Source organism: Lygodium microphyllum, chromosome 30, assembly GCF_053477565.2.
Source record: "Lygodium microphyllum isolate KBCC chromosome 30, Lygodium_microphyllum_v1.1.10, whole genome shotgun sequence".
Taxonomy (NCBI): Eukaryota; Viridiplantae; Streptophyta; class Polypodiopsida; order Schizaeales; family Lygodiaceae; genus Lygodium; species Lygodium microphyllum.
In genome coordinates this window covers 93,735,011-93,755,469 of record NC_141164.1, presented here as the reverse complement: position 1 = coordinate 93,755,469, position 20,459 = coordinate 93,735,011, and the positions used below count along the sequence as shown (strand labels likewise).

The 20,459-nt window shown below is 41.7% G+C and overlaps 1 protein-coding gene across 1 annotated transcript in view; it reads left to right on the top strand.

Moving 5' to 3' along the window:
* The first annotated feature begins 4,822 nt into the window (after positions 1-4,822).
* Positions 4,823-20,459, top strand: part of LOC148010132 (5'-3' exonuclease family protein) — a 33,070-nt gene continuing 17,433 nt past the window's right edge. Inside the window, exons 1-11 of the mRNA XM_087672790.1 lie at positions 4,823-5,032; positions 5,128-5,244; positions 17,597-17,655; positions 17,767-17,826; positions 17,911-17,964; positions 18,062-18,110; positions 18,216-18,263; positions 18,349-18,414; positions 19,266-19,316; positions 19,566-19,685; positions 19,955-20,039. Coding sequence (XP_087528916.1) covers positions 4,901-5,032; positions 5,128-5,244; positions 17,597-17,655; positions 17,767-17,826; positions 17,911-17,964; positions 18,062-18,110; positions 18,216-18,263; positions 18,349-18,414; positions 19,266-19,316; positions 19,566-19,685; positions 19,955-20,039 — 841 coding nt within the window. The 5' untranslated portion in view covers positions 4,823-4,900. The remainder of the gene's footprint in view (positions 5,033-5,127; positions 5,245-17,596; positions 17,656-17,766; positions 17,827-17,910; positions 17,965-18,061; positions 18,111-18,215; positions 18,264-18,348; positions 18,415-19,265; positions 19,317-19,565; positions 19,686-19,954; positions 20,040-20,459) is intronic.

Below are 20,459 nucleotides of genomic sequence, written 5' to 3'. Positions count from 1 at the left end.
AATTTTTATGCTTTGAGAAAAGAAATCATTTGTTCTAAATGAGAGCCAATGCAAGTTGTATAAAAAAAACAATTGGAAATTTTGTAATCCTACTTTTTTGTATAAAAATGTTGAAAAATAATTGAAAAGGCTATTCATGTATCTGCCAACTTTTGTTCTTGCCTTCCCTGCTTTTTCTATATATATATATATATAGATAGATAGAGAGAGAGAGAGAGAGAGAGAGAGAGAGAGAGAGAGAGAGAGAGAGAGAGAGAGAGAGAGAGAGAGAGAGAGAGAGAGAGAGAGAGAGAGAGAGAGTGTGTGTGTGTGTGTGTGTGTGTGTGTGTGTGTGTGTGTGTGCAAGATTGAGAAAGAGACTTTAAAACACACACACACACACACACACACACACACACACACAGAGTTTGCCAAGAGAGTGTGTTATCTCTCTATCTCTCCTTTCATTTCTATTTCAACACTTATTTTCTTTAAAAAATGTTGTCTTTATTTTTTAAATTAAAATACTTTCTATTAATGTATAAACAAAACAGATGTTCAAAGAAATTTGTGAGCCATACTTCTAGGTTTGAGCCAAAGGACGGAGTTTAAATGGGTTGGTTAGGGGGACTACTGAGCAAACCTTTACTATATATTATTTAAATCTTTAGTTTGGTGGTTAGTTTAGTGTCCCCAAAGTAAGGAAAAGAAACATGAGCCTCTATGGTGTAAGCATAAGAGGTATGGGCTATAAAGTTAAGTGGAGATGTTTCTCCTAAACCTAGAGAGGGCTCTCTTGATAATGCAAAGCATTAGGATGTTGCTTCTTCTTCGTCCCCCACCCGTGACGTATCTTCTCTCTCTCTCTCTCTCTCTCTCTCTCTCTCACATACACAAAGCAAGCACCATTGGATCTAGATGCGTAGTAGAAAGCTATGTTTTCAAAGTAGTAAGCGGCCAAATTTGTTGATTAAGAGCCATAGAAGCAAATATCCGATGCTGTCAAACTAGATGGGATTAACGCTTAGGAGGAGGAGGAAGGGAGGTGGCTAAGGAAAGATCATGATCACCAATAGACATCAAAATAATTACACATGTAGCAATGATTGCAAGAGGATGAACAATTTCTATCGGGACAATGGTTGACATGGCAGTGCACATCAAAGGAGCTGCATAGGCACAACCACATGGGAAGGCCGATAATGGCCATGAAGATGTTCTGCGTTACATGGTTCCTAGCATTGACATCGTTTTTGGGGCACTTAGGAGGGATTTAGCAAGGAGAGATGTAGCACTTAGGAGAGAGAGAGAGTGTGTGTGTGTAGCACTTAGGAGAGAGACAGAGAGAGTGTAGCATTGACATCGTAGGGGAGAGAGAGAGAGAGAGAGAGAGAGAGAGAGAGAGAGAGAGAGTGTGTGTGTGTGTGCGTGCGTGCGTGTGTGCGCATGTGTGTGTGTTTTCAAGGTTTAGGGTTTATTGGTGAGGTGCACAAACATATCATAGCAAGAGAGTGAGGCACTACTAGTAGTAAATTTCATGTCCCCTAGTCTCCTTATTGGTGCTATCACCAACTATGCTAACAACACCAATGTCAAGTTCCTGTACATCATCTCTATCAAGGGTGTTTTTAGCCAACAGTATCTCTGACTTGGTAAGTTTGAGAGCTTGTGCATGAAAGTCACTATTTGGAAGAGGGGCTTTGCCACTATGGGTGAAACTCCCATCTCTACTCTTTGACAATCTTATTTGGTACCAAGGGCTTACTCCAAATCATCTGTCAAATCATCAGTCCTAGGGATATCTCCATCTGCTCCCATCCCTCATATATCTCCACTCCCCTAGGTAGTGTTGATCTTGTGGCTCTCCTTGTATGATAGAGGTTCAATCCCCCTATGGGGATCCTATATAGAAGAGTTAATGTGACTAAAGTGTTGAAGAGCCATAGCTTTGTCTAAGGATCTTGAAATTATGTGCATGCGCACTAGCTCTCCATCAACCCTAGAGTTGCATAATCTCATGTCAATCTATCCTCAATTGCCCTCCTCAAAGTGAATCTCGACCCTAAAAATACAATCCCTATGTTAAAATATGCGAGATCTAGAGCATGGTAGATGCGGAAGCTATGGAGGTTGGAAGAGAAAGAGTGAGTTCATGAAGACACTGACATGACTGACTGTTACACATGCAAATTAGGTTCCAAGATGGAAGCTTAGACTGACAATGACACAAAGACTTTACTAAAGGACAAAAGTACTATGACATTGCATTATAAAAGAGAGCAAGTACAATGCTTTATAGAAAACTGGATGGTAGTACTTCTCCTACTGTGCATATGGGATTCTAGTCCTGAGCCCTCACCTGCTCCTTCCAAAGAGACTGAAGTAGGTGTGATTGCAAACATCTCAACACCCTAGGTAAACATATATTTGGACAATATCTACTGTCTCCTCTCCATACCTAAAATGGGGTACTAATTGCAAATCCACTATGTGAATGTATTAAACACCATAATTTTGGTTTTCCTAAGAATGTAGTGTATCTAGGTGGTGTTGCAATCCCTCTTATGTGTGTTGGAGATGAGGATATATCATCTACGTATAATAATATTGGTATCAATACCCCTCTTGGATTAGATCCCTCCCCTCCAAGTCTATTAATATAATCTAATATATCATCAATATAATGCCCAAGCATCGTAGGTGAAAGTGAGCATCCATGTTTCACTCCAATGGTACTGGTGATCTCCTCCCACAACCCTCTTGGTGCTCGTACCTAACTCGTATAATGCTAGTACCCCCATCTCATCTTAGTTGAAATCTCTAACTCCTGTAGCCTCTGCATGAGGCGGGAAAATCCACAAAGCAACAATATACTTGCCTCCCCTATGCCTTTGCTCTCCTCAATGATGGCTTGGAGTGTGAGGATGTGGTAAAGTGTAAAGTATCCTCTCTCGAACCTTGTTTGTCCACATGCCTTATTTTGGTGCTTCTTAGCCCATTTGGTTAGCTCGTGCTCTCAATAATGCTTGGCTAGCACACACACATCACCATTTGATAGTTCATATGAATCATGGGCTCTCCAACTTTAGGATTGGCACTGTAGTATTAGCTAATCAATTGGCCTTCATGTAGGGTGTTATTGAATAGGTGGACTAGAAGGAACGTGAGTGTTTCTCTAGCATGTGTTAGGTGCTTGGCTACTAGTCCATCATGGTCTTGGGCCTAGCTGTTCTAGAATTGGTTTGTGGGATCACAAACCAATGCGAATCATGTGGGCCCCTTCCACACCTCTTTGCTATCCTGACCTTAGGAATAGTTGGTAAGAATCATGCTTCAATCTAGATAGGTATGCCCTCTTCTTTTGGCACACTAGCTAGTGAAAGATCGTGCATGCATGGGTGCGTATGTAGGTCCTCCATGCTTTACCTTGTTGATTGTGTATGTAGGTTCCTCGTGCTTGTCCTTTTTGGAGACGAATACGGGTTTCCTTACATTCATTGTTGTACTAGCTGTGCTCAAGGACATTCTTGCTAGGAGGTGTGGAATGTGGACATGCGCAGGGGGATAATACATGGCAACTTAGGTGTGAAATGCTCTAGCAAGCTGTATCATGAACTCCTCCAAGGGTATGTGAGAATCCATCTCCTAGAGGCTCCAATAGAGATGATTTGAGTAGGCACTTGCTGTCAATTTGGTGAAGTGATATCTAGGGAATCTCTGATGGCTACTTAGTGGAGGGATTGCATTAGGTTTGTAGGTATTGGTAAATTATAGGTGAGCATCGATTGCGAGTGCCAGTGGACAAGGGGAGATTATGAAGGAGTATATGCCAAGGATGAGAGATAAGGGCCCTAGAAGATAGTCCATCCTGCTCACTCTTAGCCTTTGTATAGATATTGCAAAAGGGTCTCTTGATGTACATTTAGATGCATGTACTATTTCATAAAACAAAAAAGTCAAAGATTGTGGCTACTCCATGACCTACACAAATGGCAATTAATGGCTTGCTCCTTGAGAGAGGGAGAGATCTATAGAAGAAAATTCAAAGTTGATGGTTAAATTTTATAGCCCAAACCTTGTTCTACTTATGCCACATAGGCTCAAAGTTATTTTCCTTGCTTCAAGGTCATTGAACTAACCACCGAACTAAAGCTTGAAATAATATATAGTAAAGAGAGAATTTGAAGTCTCCCTCCCTTGGAACCAAAGCATGAGAGAGAGAGAGAGAGAGAGAGAGAGAGAGAGAGAGAGAGAGAGAGAGAGAGAGAATATTCAAAGTTCATGGCTACTCCATGACATCCACAAATTAGTGGTTGGCAAAGACTTGTTTCTTGCACACAACATATAGATAGAGTGTGAGGGATCGTCGCAATTCATCGATCATGGGTTCCTCTTTGTTACCATGCATCATAGGTTCCTCTACTTTGTTCTAGAGTATGCCCTTTGGTCAATTGACCATTAAAGCATGATGGGCTCCTCCTTGCAAACCACAGTGTGTGCCCCATAGGGATAAGAAAATAGGTAGATCAAAGAGAGAGAGAGAGAGAGAGAGAGAGGCGGTGGGGGGGGGAGAAGCAACATCCCAACCCTATGCATTATCAAGAAAGCCCTCGCTAGATTTGGCAAAAACATATCCACTTAACTTTATAGCCCAAACCTCTTCTACTCACAACACATAGGCTTAGGTTTCTTTTCCTTACTACAAGGTCAATAAATTAACCATCGAACCAAAGCTTTAAATAATATATACTAAATAGTGAATTTTTAAATAATATTAGGAAATAGAGAAGCGCGCCCCCCCCCCCCCCCCGGGCCACATGCCTCAGCCTTGGGGCGGGCAAAGAGGAGGCCTTCAACCTTGTTTTGTCCGGGGTGACAAAGGCCCCGAGACCAACATGGAAAAGGATAGTCGTCTCATGAAATGCAGCCTTCTCTGCAGGTGCCCGCTTCGAGTTATACTCTGAGGTTGGCGGGAAAGTCAAATTCAGTTGTTACTCTGAGAGCCTCCCCTCTTCGTCGTCTCCGGCTGAATCCTGTCGCCATGGGAATCAAGGTACAGAACGATAGATTGCACCGGCAGTGCGGAGATGTCTTTCAATCGTCTTATCCCTAATCCCCTCCTCTCTTTCTAACCCTTTGTTTTTGCAGGGTCTGACCAAGCTTTTGTCTGATAATGCCCCCGGATGCATGAACGAGCAGAAGTTCGAAAGCTATTTTGGTCGCAAAGTCGCCATTGACGCTAGCATGAGCATATACCAGTTTCTGGTACGGATGCATATGATTGTACAATTCTAGCTCTTATTGTGGGAATTGAACACGAGTGACTGGCAACAGGAAAAAGACCTAACCTGATCAATCACTAATAATCAAATCATCCTTTTTCATGTTTAAAATATGTGCTGGCTTCCTGACACATGAGGTTGCCTAAAAAGGGTAAGTTTGTTAGTTGTTGGGATGACTCAAACCAGTCCTGTCAAGCCATTGGCTAAGAATTCTCGCGTTATTAACTGTAAGCCATCTAACAAACATCGCAAAAACGAATTTGACCAGCCTAATCAGCCTACTCATCATTTCCCTGTGAATAAACTTGACCTTTGTTATGTCAGAAGCAGTATGACTTGTACAAAATTGCAAGCTCATTCAAGGACAGTTAGTTATTTTGAGTAACCAGAAGCAAGTACCTTTGTTTTCCTTTTTTGCAACCTAATGGCTGCTATACATAAATCTCTTCCCAAAGAACATCATTGTCTTCTCTTTTGCTTCCCAAAGAACACCATTGTGTTCTCTTTTGAAGACCCTGAAATAAGCAATAGATTGCTTATGCACAAACATAGCCTTTCAAGGAGTCATATTTGGATTAAAGGAACACCAATCTATTTCGGAGAGAACCTGATGATGATACTGATCATACTAGAACTTGAAAATAGAGAAGAATCATAGTAGCTCTCTATGTCCGTCAACAATGTTGTGTTGTAGCATAAATGACCATCTTGCCAAAAATGTTGTTGAATATATGTGACCATGGATTTCTTGCCTTTGGCCAGATTGCTAAAGTGCCCTCTCTTGTGAGATTGGACTAGGAGCTAGTCCTACTCTTTGTCAAGTAATAGTCGAAAGGTCACAATTGTCGAGTAGACACTCCATGCAATACGACCATAGAGGGTAGTTTGTCCCATCTAGCTTGTCGGATGCAGTGCAGGAGGGTAGGATTGGCACCTGTTTAGGAGGTGCCATTAATGCCAAGCGGGGACTAGAAGTCCTGGAAGAATATAACGGGAAAGAGCAATAAGATAGTGTTTGATCTTGAACCACGCGATCCCCCATAGCACACATGTCGGCCATAGATGTCCTTCAAGAAATACTTGTAAGAAAACAAAGAAGATGTTGCAATTGGAAGGTCCTCCACACGTACGGGGTCCGTCAATTTGTAAATAAAAAAAGATTGACGGAGATTGGGAGTATCTGAGATAGGAGGGATGACTCGATATGGTTGTAGTAAATACAGTTAAAGTAGGTCAATAACTTGTCGCCTAGCCAAGAATGAGGCCACCTGGCAAAGAGAGAGTGCCTAGTAAGAATTGCAGCATAAAAAATCGAGCCAGTTTGATTGTCTAGTGTGCGAATGTGTCGGTAGGCGGAAGAAGACAACCTTGTTACTGAAAACATTGACTCTGTTTGCTTGCAAATTGGCTGCCCAACACACAATAGGTTGCGCCTAGCTAAGAAAGGGACTGATTTCTTGGAAAAGCTTGCATGAGTGTTACAAATAAGGTTGCCCAGACTTGTAATAGGCTACCCAACACAATAGATTGCCCGTAAGCTAGAAACACAAAGCTGAGGTTGGTAAACTCAAGTCAGAATTTGCAGACAAAGCTGCCCAATAGTAGTAAATTGTTGCCTAGGTTGCAATGGGCTTCCCAATTGGAAAACGTAGGGTTGTTGGTGTAGATGCTCGAGAAACAAACCGTCGAGGGTGTTAGAATGCTGCCTAAGACAGAGAAAAACAGCTGGCTGTTAAATGCAAGTGTTGACACGTACTTGTTCGCTTGATGATGAGCCGTTGCACCTGAGATGAGTGTTAGACATTGGGGTTGTCTCATAGAAACAAGGGATGGGGGATGGGGGGTTGGCCAAAACCAGGGAACGGGGACCGGGGGGGAAACGACATTAAAAAAATGCATTTTCACATATAAAACAATTTTCAGCTCATCACATTGGACTCTACTGCAATGAAATGTTATGCCATGTGGCAATAGGTCATGACATCATATAGGCAGCTGGCAATTGGATACCGGGAATCATCATCATCTCTAGCAAAATGCGCATTTGCAACTCTTGAAGTGCTAGCCTCATGATCATGGGTGTTATGCATAGTCTCCATAAAACAACTATGCTTCTCCTTCTGCTCCATCTCCCACTGGGTAAATGGATCAGCTTGTGATGTAACACTTCTGCAAAGCATTCTCAAGTTGGCACTAATAAAGACCAAATCATTTGCTTTTTCTACTCCCAAGGTGATTCCTCTTCTTTGAAGCAATATGACTATAGGTGCTCCATAATTACTCCAAGCACGAGGAGCTTACTGCTTGACTTAAGATACGAACAACCAAATTCTGCAACTCTGGCCCATCTGATTCAAAATCCTCCCACCACAAAGGTACCCCAACCCTGCATTGGTCATGTAGAGCATCCGTACAGCCACAAGAGTTTTTTACTCTCCTATAGAGAGCAAGCTGATCTCTAATTTTGCGCCTAGGGTCAACATCAGGCACCATGAGCCCAAGAATTCTCTCCCAATGGAGATCGATCTCAGCATAATTTTCTTGATCCTTACCGTGAAACTCAGGGTTTAAAACAAATGCAGTTGAATGCAGAGGTGAGCTATAGGCATTCCACCTCTCAATACACAAAATCATGTATCTCCTCATATTGCTCAGCATCAAGCACCAAATCTTTTAACTTTTCAATCATCCTATCCATTGCCCCGTACACTTTGCCAATACATGGCTGCATACCATCAATGAGTCTCAACAACTGTACAATAGGCACAACCATTGCATCAATTTTTTGTACATTATCCTAAAATTCATTGCTCTTTGCATTTTCTCTACATGTTATGCCCACAGGAGTGACTGCCAATGAAGGAGTATTAAACTCATCATTGACAAACAACTGTCTCACTGCACCCATACACTCTTTGAGGTGTCCCAACATCAAAAAGTTGTAGGCAAACCGTGTATTTGAATACTTCAACATCTTTTTTGAACTTTTTGTAAACTCATAGCGAAGGTATTGGTAATTTAAAATAAAAGTAACCATTTGATTTGCATCATGTATCACAGGATGGATCCATGATAACTCACCAATATCCTTCAAAAGGTTATTCAAACAATGCGCCATGCAATAAGAAAATGTGATATGCTTATACACTCCCTGAACAATGGCACCTGTTGCTCTATTTGTGGGCTCACCATCAGCCACAAAACCAATCACCAAATGTGGCCCAACAATCTCAATGGCAGAGATCCACTCTGTTGCAGGTTGATCTGCGGACTTTCGAGTCCCTGAAGCATCATGGATGACATAAAATACATCTCCTCTCGAGAATAAGCTACAATGCCATGGATAGACCTCTTTCTCTTGACTCCACCCATCAGCGATAAGTGTGACACTATTTTTCTCCCAATCTCTCTTTATGTTTGCTGCAGCTTGCTCCACAACATGCTTTTCCTTATCGAGTAAGGTAGTGCGTAAAGTCTCAGAAGAGGGGGACACATAGTTAGGCCCATACTCTCCAACCTTCTTCAACATGACTCTAAAGTACTCCGATGACCTAGGGATATAAAATAATAAACACAATAATTATCACGATGACATGATTTTAGAACAAGTTATAAGTTTATATTATATAAGTTATAACCAAGTTATAAATTTAAAAATTATATTATTTAAGGGAAAAAAATGTAAATAGTAAAGATTCAAGTATATCAATTTGTCAAGACTCAAAACCTGTCTGTATGAAAGGCAATATGGCCGTGGTAGAAGAAACGAGCCATTGTTGAATATGTCTCCTCTTTTTTGATTGGGTCCCAACTTCCCTCGAGAGTAGTCTAGCGTTTAATGGTGGAGGATGAAGGCACTGATGGTGAATATGGACTCAATCAAACGACTCCATGTGGTGTGGATGCCACACTCGCTACTGTAGATGAAGCTCTAGGCCTATCAGCTGTTGCTGCTACCGTTGCCGCAAGTGTAGCTAGATCGACCGTCACTCCTGCATGTCTCAATGCAAATAGAGCCTCTTGTCTAGCCACATGATCTAGAAGCTCCCTTCTCTTCTCCGGCGTGACATTGGGACAAAATTGCGCTTCCAATCTTGGCTCATGCAATAAATGGGCCCTTACTTTATTTGCACCACTCGTATGCCGGTATGGACACAGCTTGTGAAACCAGCCTTCCTTCTTGGAATGGGTGGTGATAACCTGATTTAAGAGTTAATTATAGCAATAAATAAATGCACATAAAATGAAATACACACTCTACCATAATATTCTTGGACAGTAGACTCCTTGCTAGCCCCAAAACCGGCATCCCTTGTGGTATTTCTTTAGCTTTCATGCAATTGGAAGGGGTACAACTTGAGATTCTTCAATCTTCTCTTGCTAACCAATTGCTCTTGCTGTCATAAATGACCAGCAAGCCTTTTGGGTCATTTACCCCTTGATTCACCTAGGACTTCTTATCCAATTTGACCCTTGGCTGGCCAAATGCTGCCCCAAATCAATTCGGGATGGGCTGGCTCTTGAAATCCCTTGATAATCTTCAATTATTAGCTACTGATTTCAGTCCTTGAGTTTTCAATCTCTGGCACGGATCCCAAGGTGGTTGCTAAACCCTAATTTTTGTTGTAAATTAGGGTTTACTGCAAAAATTACAGATCAGCCTACCAAAAATGGCTGAGATCTCCTCTGAATGGCTAAGAATTGCTAAGAATGGCTGAGCATAGATTGAAGGAGATGAGAGAATGCTGTAGAGAGAGAAAATTTTGAGATTTGTCGCGAAGAACTGATCAAAATCAGTTGCTGCCCTGCTGTACCAGCCCCAAACGGATGCACCAACAACAATAGGAGCATCAGAGACTGTGATCTTCAGGAGAAAGTGCATCAGCAGTAATTGCCAGCTTCCCAAGGTCAAGAATATGCAATCTCCATCACCAAAATGGTCTCCAATGGCTGGGAAATGGCCCCAGAAGCTGGCAGCAACAGTCCAACACCTCTTTCCAACAACTCCAAAATGAAAAACGAGATTTTCCTCTCCTTTCAGCCCTATTTAGCCTTTCCCCCACTTGCATGGGAAAGTTTTGCCAAGTGGCAGCTTTCTTAATCCATTTTCAGCAATTTCCAGCCATTTAATTAATTTTCAGAATTAATTAATTCTGAAAATTAATTCAGCCCTTAATCCATGCCCAGAAAATTGACCTTGCCCATCCAAAAATTAATTGGCTAGGCCATTTGCAACCCAAAGTGGTCCCATGCATTAATTGACCCTTGGACAAGCATTAATTCATTAATTAATTCCTAGCCCCTAGTGTCACCACTGACACTTAATGGCCAATTAATGGTCCTAGGGACAAACTGACACCAAAATTCACCTAGAATCTAACAAGTGTAACTTGTTACAACTTTTGCCTTTGACACCCATCTTTTTCATAGGGTCCTTGGGCCTTCAATTGTAAAAAAAAAAGTAGCTTGTATCTCACATGTGCATCTTTTAATTGCACATTCGATTAATCCTTTAATCAAATGTCAATTAAACATAAGCAAAGCATCAAATTTTCACGTTCTCGTGACAGCTTGTATGACCAAGGGCGCGATTTGCCTCCACTTGATGGGCGTTCAGCATTTACCTCATTCCACCACGACCATGTGTCGGAGCGTTTGTCTCTCTCCTCGACCCGACAAGCCGGTCGTGAAGAAGCCATGTTGGTTGCTCAGGTGCTCGATGTAGGGAGGCTAGGAGCCCAAACTGCAAGGAGCAAGAAGGAAGAGAGGATGATAATGATGATAATGAAGAAGAAGAGATGGAGGAGGAGACAAGAGAGAAAGAAGAAGAAGAAGAAGACAAAGAAGACGAAGAAGGGCTCCGGGGCGGGCTGTAGGGCGGGCAGTAAGACGGGCTGTTGGGCGGGTTGCATGGCAGGCAGCAAGACGGGCTGTCGGGGGGGGGGGGGCCTGGAGCACTGAGCAAGTGTAAGAGTGGGAGCGCGAGTTATAGATGCGGGAGTTGCGCAAGAAGCAAGGAACGGTGATTGTGCGTCTCTCGAGAGTCTTGTCCCTGACAGGTAAGACGTCTCGGGGACGTGGGGACAGCCATTCCCTTGTGATGAATCTGAACGGGGACGTCCCCATTCTACCTTCGTGTCTTGCACAGGTGTCCCATTTCAGAATGGCGTCCTGGCGTCTCGGGGGCCCAAGATGGGTGTTCCCTATTACTATGGGTTGCCTTGAACAGTGTGCTTCTCTTCAAGGTCTCTAGCTTCCATGTGTGGCTTTGATACCATGTGACAATGCATAGTGGAAAGAGGAAAGTGAACATGGAGAGGAGAGAAAGAGAACGTAGGAGAGAGAAGGAACAATGTGATTGTAATGGCTGAAGGTATAAGGCTGCAATAGTTAGCCCCAACACAGCTCTATGTGTCAGTGTGGACACTAGACAGTTGTAAGGGGATGAGAGAATAAAGAGGGTTGGCTGTAAAGAAATACTCTGACACAGAAATACAAATAACAATGGTACAACAAAGCACAGACTGATAAAATAACTTAGTTAGGGTTAGGGTAACTCAGAGACAATGAACATAGAAAATAACTGGAGTGATATAATTGCTGAATATACAATGCTCATGCAGCAAATACACTATGCAATGATTGAATACTGAGTCTTGAACTCCTGTATCTCAAGGATTAGGGTAAAGGTAATGAGCTGGAGAGTGTGTCATACTTTGAATGGATCCCGAATTGCAGCAAGGCAGCCTCTGGTTGTCGAAGACCAGTAAACGCAGCAGTGAGAAGTTGGATCTGATGCAGACAGCAGTGAGGAGAGAGAAAGACTAAAAACGCAGGCAATAAGAGAGAGAAAGACTAAAAACTAAGCTTTACAGTTTGTAGGAGAGAGAAAGACTAAAAACGCAGGCAGGACAGCTTGCAAGAGAGAGAAAATTGCCAAATGCAGGCTGGATAGCCTGGCGATAGCTTGTAGAAGTCGAGCAACAGCTGGAGGAGAGAGAAAACTGCCAAATGCTGGCTGTAGATGACGTGCCAAGCAGTGCGGCAGCAGGTTTGTGCAGGAACAGCAGTCGCTTGGCTGGGATCAGCTCCAAACTGCGAGAATAAGATTGGAAATCAAGCGCCAACTAATGTAGACAGCAATGGATAGCTTTGGCTGAGATATCCTTCGCGAACAGGATATGGGTAGCAAGTTGAAACACTTGAAATGTGCAAAAACGAGATTGAGGGCTGAATGGAGGGCAATGTATGTATTTATAGAAAGTTTGGGCTCTCCTAAGTGGGTTCGTGCTTGTGGGACACAAAAACTCTCTAGGATCGCGTTTCTTTTAAATAAACTAGGTTTCTTCATTAATTAAGCAAGTTTTGGGGTTGTTTAAGTAAAGCTAATGCATTTTTAGCTCAACACCCCTCTCAGGCCCAACAAAGATGCAACGAGAAAGATCTTTTATCCAAGGCGTCCCACCCCAAAGGAGCCAGAGCATCGGACAAAGGTGCGCGTCGGCTGCCCAATGGTCTACTAAGACTACAAAGGCGATGGTAATCTTACCAAGGGAGCCCAAGTGATCACCCAGAGAGGACATGGCATTGGACAAAGGGTGCACGTCAGCTGCCCAATGGCCTACCAAGCCCTACAAAGGCTTATGGAATCAACTATCGATTGTGTTTGGTTTTTTTGTTTTTAAAGGTTTTTTTTTTTGAATTTGAATTTGATAAATTTAGCATTAAGTGTGGGTTCAAATCAGTTTTCGTCCTATCGAGTATTCATGCTCCAAATGGAAGAATGATAAAGGCTGGTCAGACCCAAGACCTTCACAAAACAAGCATACTATCCCTACCATTACTAGGTGTCAATGAAGAAGAATAAGGCTAATGTGTGGATATAGCAATCATGTGAAGTTCATTTTTACCATTTTATGATTGAAAATGAAATGATGATGATGATAATGATGCACAATGCAATGTAGAAATAGGAACTCTAAATTCATTCTGATTTTGAGAAGTAAACTGAAAAGAAGGAAGGTTAGAAAAAGAGGTACTTGGTTTTCTCTTATAATCCCTACGATGTGTGTTAGCATACAAGAATTGGTCCTCAAGAGAACCTTTTCCGTAGTCAACGGATTGTACTTTATCTTTCTCATGATTTCTATCAGTATATTGCAAAGCAGAAGAAGTAAAAGACGAAGGAACAAAAGACGAATCTAAAGTATCTTGCATCGGAGTGGATGGAAGAGGACGAAAGAATGGAACATACTCCGGATCTCTTTCTCCAACAGGGGGGCCCATCCCTGAGCGAGGTCTTAGCGGTCCTGCAATATCATCAGATTTATGTACAACATCTGAAGAGAGAAATTCATGCATACCTTCATTGAGTAGATTCTCCTGAAGGGAAATCCTTCGATTAAGCTTCTTAATCTTCTTTTGTCTGAAGTTCATGATCACATGATATTCTTCAGTGGAAAGGTTGTATAGCCTTTCTTCCGTGTTGTCAAAAGTGTCTTCCACCTCTCTCGGTTCTTGGCATAGGTTGTTTTGGAGATTGAATTGGTGTTGATGTGTTCAAAGTCATTTGAACCTACTGTTGTTCTTGCTTCTTGCGGAGAGCTTTCAGATGAAAGGCCTAGGTTTCTCAGAGAGTACTAGGCTCTGATACTATGTAAAGAAATACTCTGATAAACACAAATAACAATCATAGGATAAAGCACAGATTGATAAAAGAACTCAGTTAGGGTTAGGGTAACTCAGAGACAATGAACACAGAAAATAATTGAAGTGATATAATTGTTGAATATACAATGCTCATGTAGTAAACACAGTATGTAGTGAATGAATACTGAACCTCGAACTCCTGTATCTCAAGGATCAAGGCAGGGATAATGAGTTGGAGAGTGTGTCGTACTCTGAATGGATCCCGAATCGTGGCAAGGCAACCTTCGGATATCGAACACCAGTAAACGCAACAGTGAGAAGTTGGATTTGATGTAGACAATAGTGAGGAGAGAGAAAGACTATAAATGTATGCAACAAGAGAGGCTAAAAACACAGGCTTTATAGCTTGCAAGAGGGAGAAAGACCAAAAACACAGGTAAGACAGTCTATAGGAGAGAGAAAACTGCTAAATGCAGGCTGGACAGCCTGGCGACAACCTGCAGAAGCTGGGCAACAGGTGGAGGAGAGGGAAAACTGCCAAACGCTGGCTATAGATGACGTGCCGGGCAATACGGCAATAGATTTGTGCAAGAACAGCAGTTGCTTGGCTGGGATTAGCTCCAAACTACGAGGAGGAGGTTGGAAATAAGGCGCCAATTGATGTAGACAGCAATGGACAGCTTCGGTTGAGATGTCCTCCGCGAACGGGGTGTGTGGGCAGCAAGTTGAAACACTTGAAATCTGCAAAAACGAGATTGAGGGTTGAATGGAGGGCAATGCACGTATTTATAGAAAGTTTGGGCCCTCTCAAGTGGATTCGTGCTTGTGGGACACAGAAGCTCTCTAGGATGGTGTTTCTTTTAAATAAACTAGGTTTCTTTATTAATTAAGCAAGTTTTGGGGTTGTTTAAGTAAAACTAATGCATTTTTATCTCAACACTGGTTGGTCACGAGGGATCAATAATGGATAATGAGAGTGAGAGGGCAGGTTGCATATATATAGGTAAAAAAGAGAAAAAACCCTAAATGTGGTCCAACCACTAAAAGATAGCCAAAAGTGCACATAAAGAAATGCACTAATGTGCCCTCCATCACTACTCATGAGCTGACTAAACTGCTAACAATAGCATCACAAATTTTTGCATACTCACATAGGTCATGTGAAAGGGGTAGAGCATAGATTTTTAACAATTGTTCACTTTTTTAGAAAATTTAAGGGTGGTTGCTATACTATTGGCCCTTCATCATGAATACAAAGAAGTTCAAAATCCAATTTGGAACATAAAGGGTCTAAGAAACTTGCTTGTTGGTTTGGAAGATGTATGGTGCCCATGCCATGGACTTGCATTGTAAACTTATCATGGATGGTAATGGATCCCCCTTTGTCTTGCAAATAGTGTTACCAATCCTTGTGTAGAGTCATATAACTAGTGACTCCATTATCCACCAAGTGCTTAAGGCTTTGACGATACCAAAGGAATCTCCTCCCATTTCAAAAAACCCATGGCAGCTATGCCCCTCACTCATGCTTGTGGTTGGGCATTTGAATCAATATTGGCAGGTACTTAATTGGTTCTTTAGAGTTGCTCTTTAGTGCTGCCTATAGTGTGTATGTCTCATTTTTGCATGCATTGTGCTTTTATTGCATCAAGTTTTTCTTTACCTTGGTGACTATTTGCACCACCTTATCAAATGCCTTTCTTTTGAGATGCACTTCAAAAAGTGATGCTTCTCTTTTCAAGCCATTGTTTTATTCATCCACTGTGTTCATCTCCATCCCAATGCTGTTAGTAAGCTCTCAATTACAACTTACTGATTAGAACTTGCGTTTGGACCATAAGGATGTACAACACTTAAGGTTGATCTATGTGCTAGCAATCGTCAGCTCCCTTGCCGCATCAGCAGTGCCACGTGGTAGGAGTCGGACTGTCCGACTCCGATTGTAGTCGGCTGGATTAAATGCAGTCGACCTGCCTATTTTGGGCATTTTTCGAGGCATTATTTTCAGCCTTTTTAAAGGCTGAGTTCTAGCAGTTTTGATCACTTGTATTTGACAGATTATAGCTTGCTGGTGACAGAGAGAGCACTCGGGCTGACGGAGATCGAGGTCCTCAAGGAAGAGACATACGCAGATATTCTCTCTGCACCCTTGTATAATTTTACATTCTTATATAGCATTCTTCATTGCAGATTTTTTGCGTTTCACTCTCTTTCTCTCTCTCTCTCTCTCTCTCTCTCTCTCTCCTCTCTCCGTTCACTCTTTGTCATGGTCATTCGCTTCCGTATTGCTTCACTTTGACATGGTATCAGAGCATTGAAGGATTGGTGGACCTATTTGAAGAAGAGTTTTCAGGGTGACACAAGGCTGCGTTTTCAGCGTTCAGGTGCGAGTAGGTGGGCTGGGCATTAGAACAAGGCTTAGGTGAGCGTGGGCATGCGAGAAAATAGAAGATTTGCTGAAGCTGTTGCTGTTTTTTGCTGTTAGAGAAGGAAGAAGGCTGTGTTTTTGGCCTTCAATTGCAGATTTTACCTTTTCATCGTCTTTGGCAACTGAAGAAGGTTCAGGAATCAGAGACAAGAGCCCTAGCAGGCTGTGTTTTCACAGTCAAAGGGGGCTTCTTTTGCGTTTGTGCAGGAATTGCAGGTGAAGATATCTACAGAGACTGACGTGGAGTTCCAGGCGATCATGGACCGGAAGGTGCCTGTCCTACCAGCTCTTTCATCACATCAGAAGCTTAACGGCGACAATTACCGTATTTGGTGAGTGATGATGTTGGCCATATTGGAGTCTTATGATTTGGCAGAGCTTGTGATGGAGGAGATAACCGGCCCTCGGTGAGAGATGAGTCCAAACTCTCTTCTTGTGCTTGTGCGGAGTTGACCAAAGCCCAGTCTCATTGGGACAAATTGAATGCTAGGATTCGTTCTTTTCTTTTTGTCTTGTACTACAGCCATGATAGCTCACATCGAGCACTTGACGGTGGCTCGCGAGATATGGCTGGAGCTCGACGAGATTTACAATCGGATGACCTTGATGAAGAGGGTTTCTTTGGAGGTGCAGATGCGGACCTTGCCCGTGACTAAGTCTTCTTTGCTTCGGGAACACATCAATAAGCTTCAGCAGCTTTAGACGTTGGTTCAAAATGCGGGGAAGCCCATTTCCTCCGAAGACATGGCGATCACTTTACTGTCCCAGTTGCCGCCACGATTCGGTACTTTTTATTCCGCTCTTATTGCATCAAGGCGGGAGTTGACTCTTCGATGGGAAGAGTTGGTTCCTATGGTCTTAGACCAAGAGGAACAATTGAAGGGACAGAATGCTTACATACTACTTGTTTTTAATTGATTGGATTCTGAGCTGGCAATTTCTACCTGGCATAAAGACAGTGACTATTGACTTGCACTATAACCCTTTCTTGGTTTGCAATGAAAAATATATAGAGTATCTTCCTGGATTCTGCGATAAAAGCGTGGACTGCATTTGTGGATCATTGATGGCCCTTTTCGCTGTTACTTCATTATATAATATTGTTTTGATGCAAGTCTCTTGAATCAAATCTCTGGATGTAGTCTTTAGTTCCATAGAATTTTCTAAGTCTTTTGAGCTAAACCTGCCATGATGATGATGTACTAGGTCTGTTTTTGTAAATGCAAGTGATTGTAGTGTGCAACTTGTGTTTTCACAGATTGTTGTTGGCCGAGTAGGCACAGAGATGCTCACAAATGAGGCTGGTGAAGTGACAAGGTGAATGGAAACTAAAGACACCTCGAGATAACGTAGGGAGACAATAAATCCTGCAAATTGCAGACACACTTATTTCCTGCAGGTCTGATCTTTCATATTTTTTAATTGCAGTCACCTGCAGGGCATGTTTACAAGAACAATTAGATTGCTGGAGGCTGGCATCAAACCCGTGTAAGTTTCCAGTTAAACTTGGTGGATGTTTAGCTAAGCAATTGAAAAGACCCAGAGCATGTGTAATTGCTGTGGGTGTTCCAGGTATGTCTTCGATGGGCAGCCTCCAGAGTTGAAGAAAGCAGAGCTTTCAAAGCGGTAGTGTTCTTGCTTTCTTATATTTGTGTTCTTTTAAATGTTTGGTTTTCAAACAGTGGGAAAGTTCTCAAACAGCATACTCTTATTACTTGTTCAGCTATTCAAGGCGTGAGGATGCAGCTGCCGGTCTGGTTGATGCAGTGGAGGTGGGTTGGTCAGATCCTTGCAACCGTGCATAAGTACTTGTAATTAGAAACTGCTCTGAGGCTTGACCTTTTTCTAAAGCCATTAGGTTTTGAAATGTTTGTCAGACTGGTGACAAAGCAGAGATTGAAAAATACAGCAAGAGGACCGTTAAGGTTAGTGCATAGACTTCCTTGTGAGGTGCCCTTCACGTCTCTCTAAATGTTTGCTCAGCATGGTGAAAATTGGTGAACTGTACAGGTTACAAAACAACATAACGAGGACTGTCGAAAATTGCTGCGGCTAATGGGAGTACCTGTTATTGAGGTTACCGCTTTTGCTTCAAGAATTGGCCATTCATCCTTTAGTATACTTTCATATTTCATATGTTATTGGGATTATGTTTATAGGAATTACAGTTGAAATTTCTACTTTTTAGCACTCCACCTTCGCTTACATTTTCTTATTTGCATTTCAAGGTACATAGGTGCCAGTGGACTATTCATTACTTTTTATGAAGAAAGGCTTGCAATATCAAGCATGTGATAGTCTATATATGAAAGAATGGATCTGTAGTAGCACAGGCTAAGAGAAGAATGACTTAGGGACAACTGAAAATGATCTAATTAAGAACAATAATTTTTGTTCCATTGGCAGCAGTGCGTAGGCTATACTCTGCTGCCATTGGTCTTAGAGCGGCAAATCACAAAAGTTATCAGATAATGGAATCGGACCACATCATGTTTAGAGTGGCAAATTGCAAAAGTTATCAGATAATGGAATTGGACAACACCATGTTTATTGTAAGCTTCATATATGATCATGTAAAAACTGATATAGAAAATTTGCCATATAATGCACAGTATTTGGCTATTACTTCACATATCTTTAATCACCATGCACATTTCAAGTATCTGTTCAGAGAATGGTTTTATACTGTGTGATCATGTAAAACATTGCTCAAGAATATACCAGTGTGTGTAGCAAATATGTAGTAGAACAGTGAGCTCCGACAAAACATTCATCTAAATTCTGTACAAATCTATGAGCAATACCTGTTCTTTTAAAGTTGATTGTGATTTGGGATCTTTGCTTTCCTGCTAAGTTTCTTGTTAAGATGGTGACCTGCAGAAATTGGATCATTGTTTCTTAATTTTGAAGATTCCTTTTGTTCTCAGGCTCCTAGTGAAGCAGAAGCTGAATGTGCACAACTATGCAAGTCTGGGAAGGTCTACAACCTAGCCATCACTTCTATATAATTTTGATACTCAGAGTTGCATTAGTACTTTACTGAAACATGCTGATAGGTGGAGTAGTCTTGCAAGTGTCACTGTATCTTGATAATATAACTGCTTGAGTTTGAGTTTTAATGTTACACACACATCTTTTGTTCAGTGAAATTGTTTATCGGATCAGTATGTTTGCTCCTGGGCTACAGAAGAGTTAAAACACTCATAACTGATTAATCTGTGTTATAGGTCTATGCAGTTGCCTCTGAGGACATGGATTCTTTGACATTTGGAGCACCCAAATTTTTGAGGCATTTGATGGAGCCTACGTCACGTAAATTGCCTGTCATGGAGTTTGATATTTCTAAGGTCTTATCACATTTTATACCAGTATACTGACAATGTTAAAGTAGCGATATTTCTGTGAATTCGGCTGTAAGCTTGCTGTCAGAATATGTATTGGGTATCTATGTTTAAGGATTCAGGTTTACTGTATTCGAGACTGGCCAGTGGAATGGTTAAGTCTGGTTTTAAGTTGCTCTCAAATTAAGCTATTATGCCTAAAAGAGAATATAATCCTATGGTTACTAGTATATCGAGGCATTGATTTTTGTAAGCTTGGCCATGGTCTATTTTAGGTCTTGCAAGGCTTGGAGCTTACAATGGATCAATTTATAGATTTGTGTATCCTTTGCGGTTGCGATTATTGTGATACAATTAAAGGTAACATTCTTATTTATGACATCGGTTTTTGCAATAGAGAAGTCATGGCATAGGTGTTTTATTTCACAGTTGTACTGCTGTAATTCAGAAAGAGGAAGGGCAGGAATATGATCATTACCTTGCTTCTGTAAAAGGGGGACTATCAAGTTTTAAAAATGATTCACTATCAAGTTTATATCTAGTGGTGAATGGTGGGAATATGGTATTTCCTAAGTGATCCAAAGGGAAAAATCCCTTGAAATTAGTTCGGGATGAAACCAGCCTTTCTTCTCAAAAAGGGTGGTGAATGAACCGATTAAGCACTAATTTCAGCAATCATAAAATTCTGTAAACCAAAAATATAAATGTTACCACTTAGTCTTGGATAGTAGACTCTTGATTGGCTCCATAATTGGCGCCGTAGTCTTGGATAGTAGACTC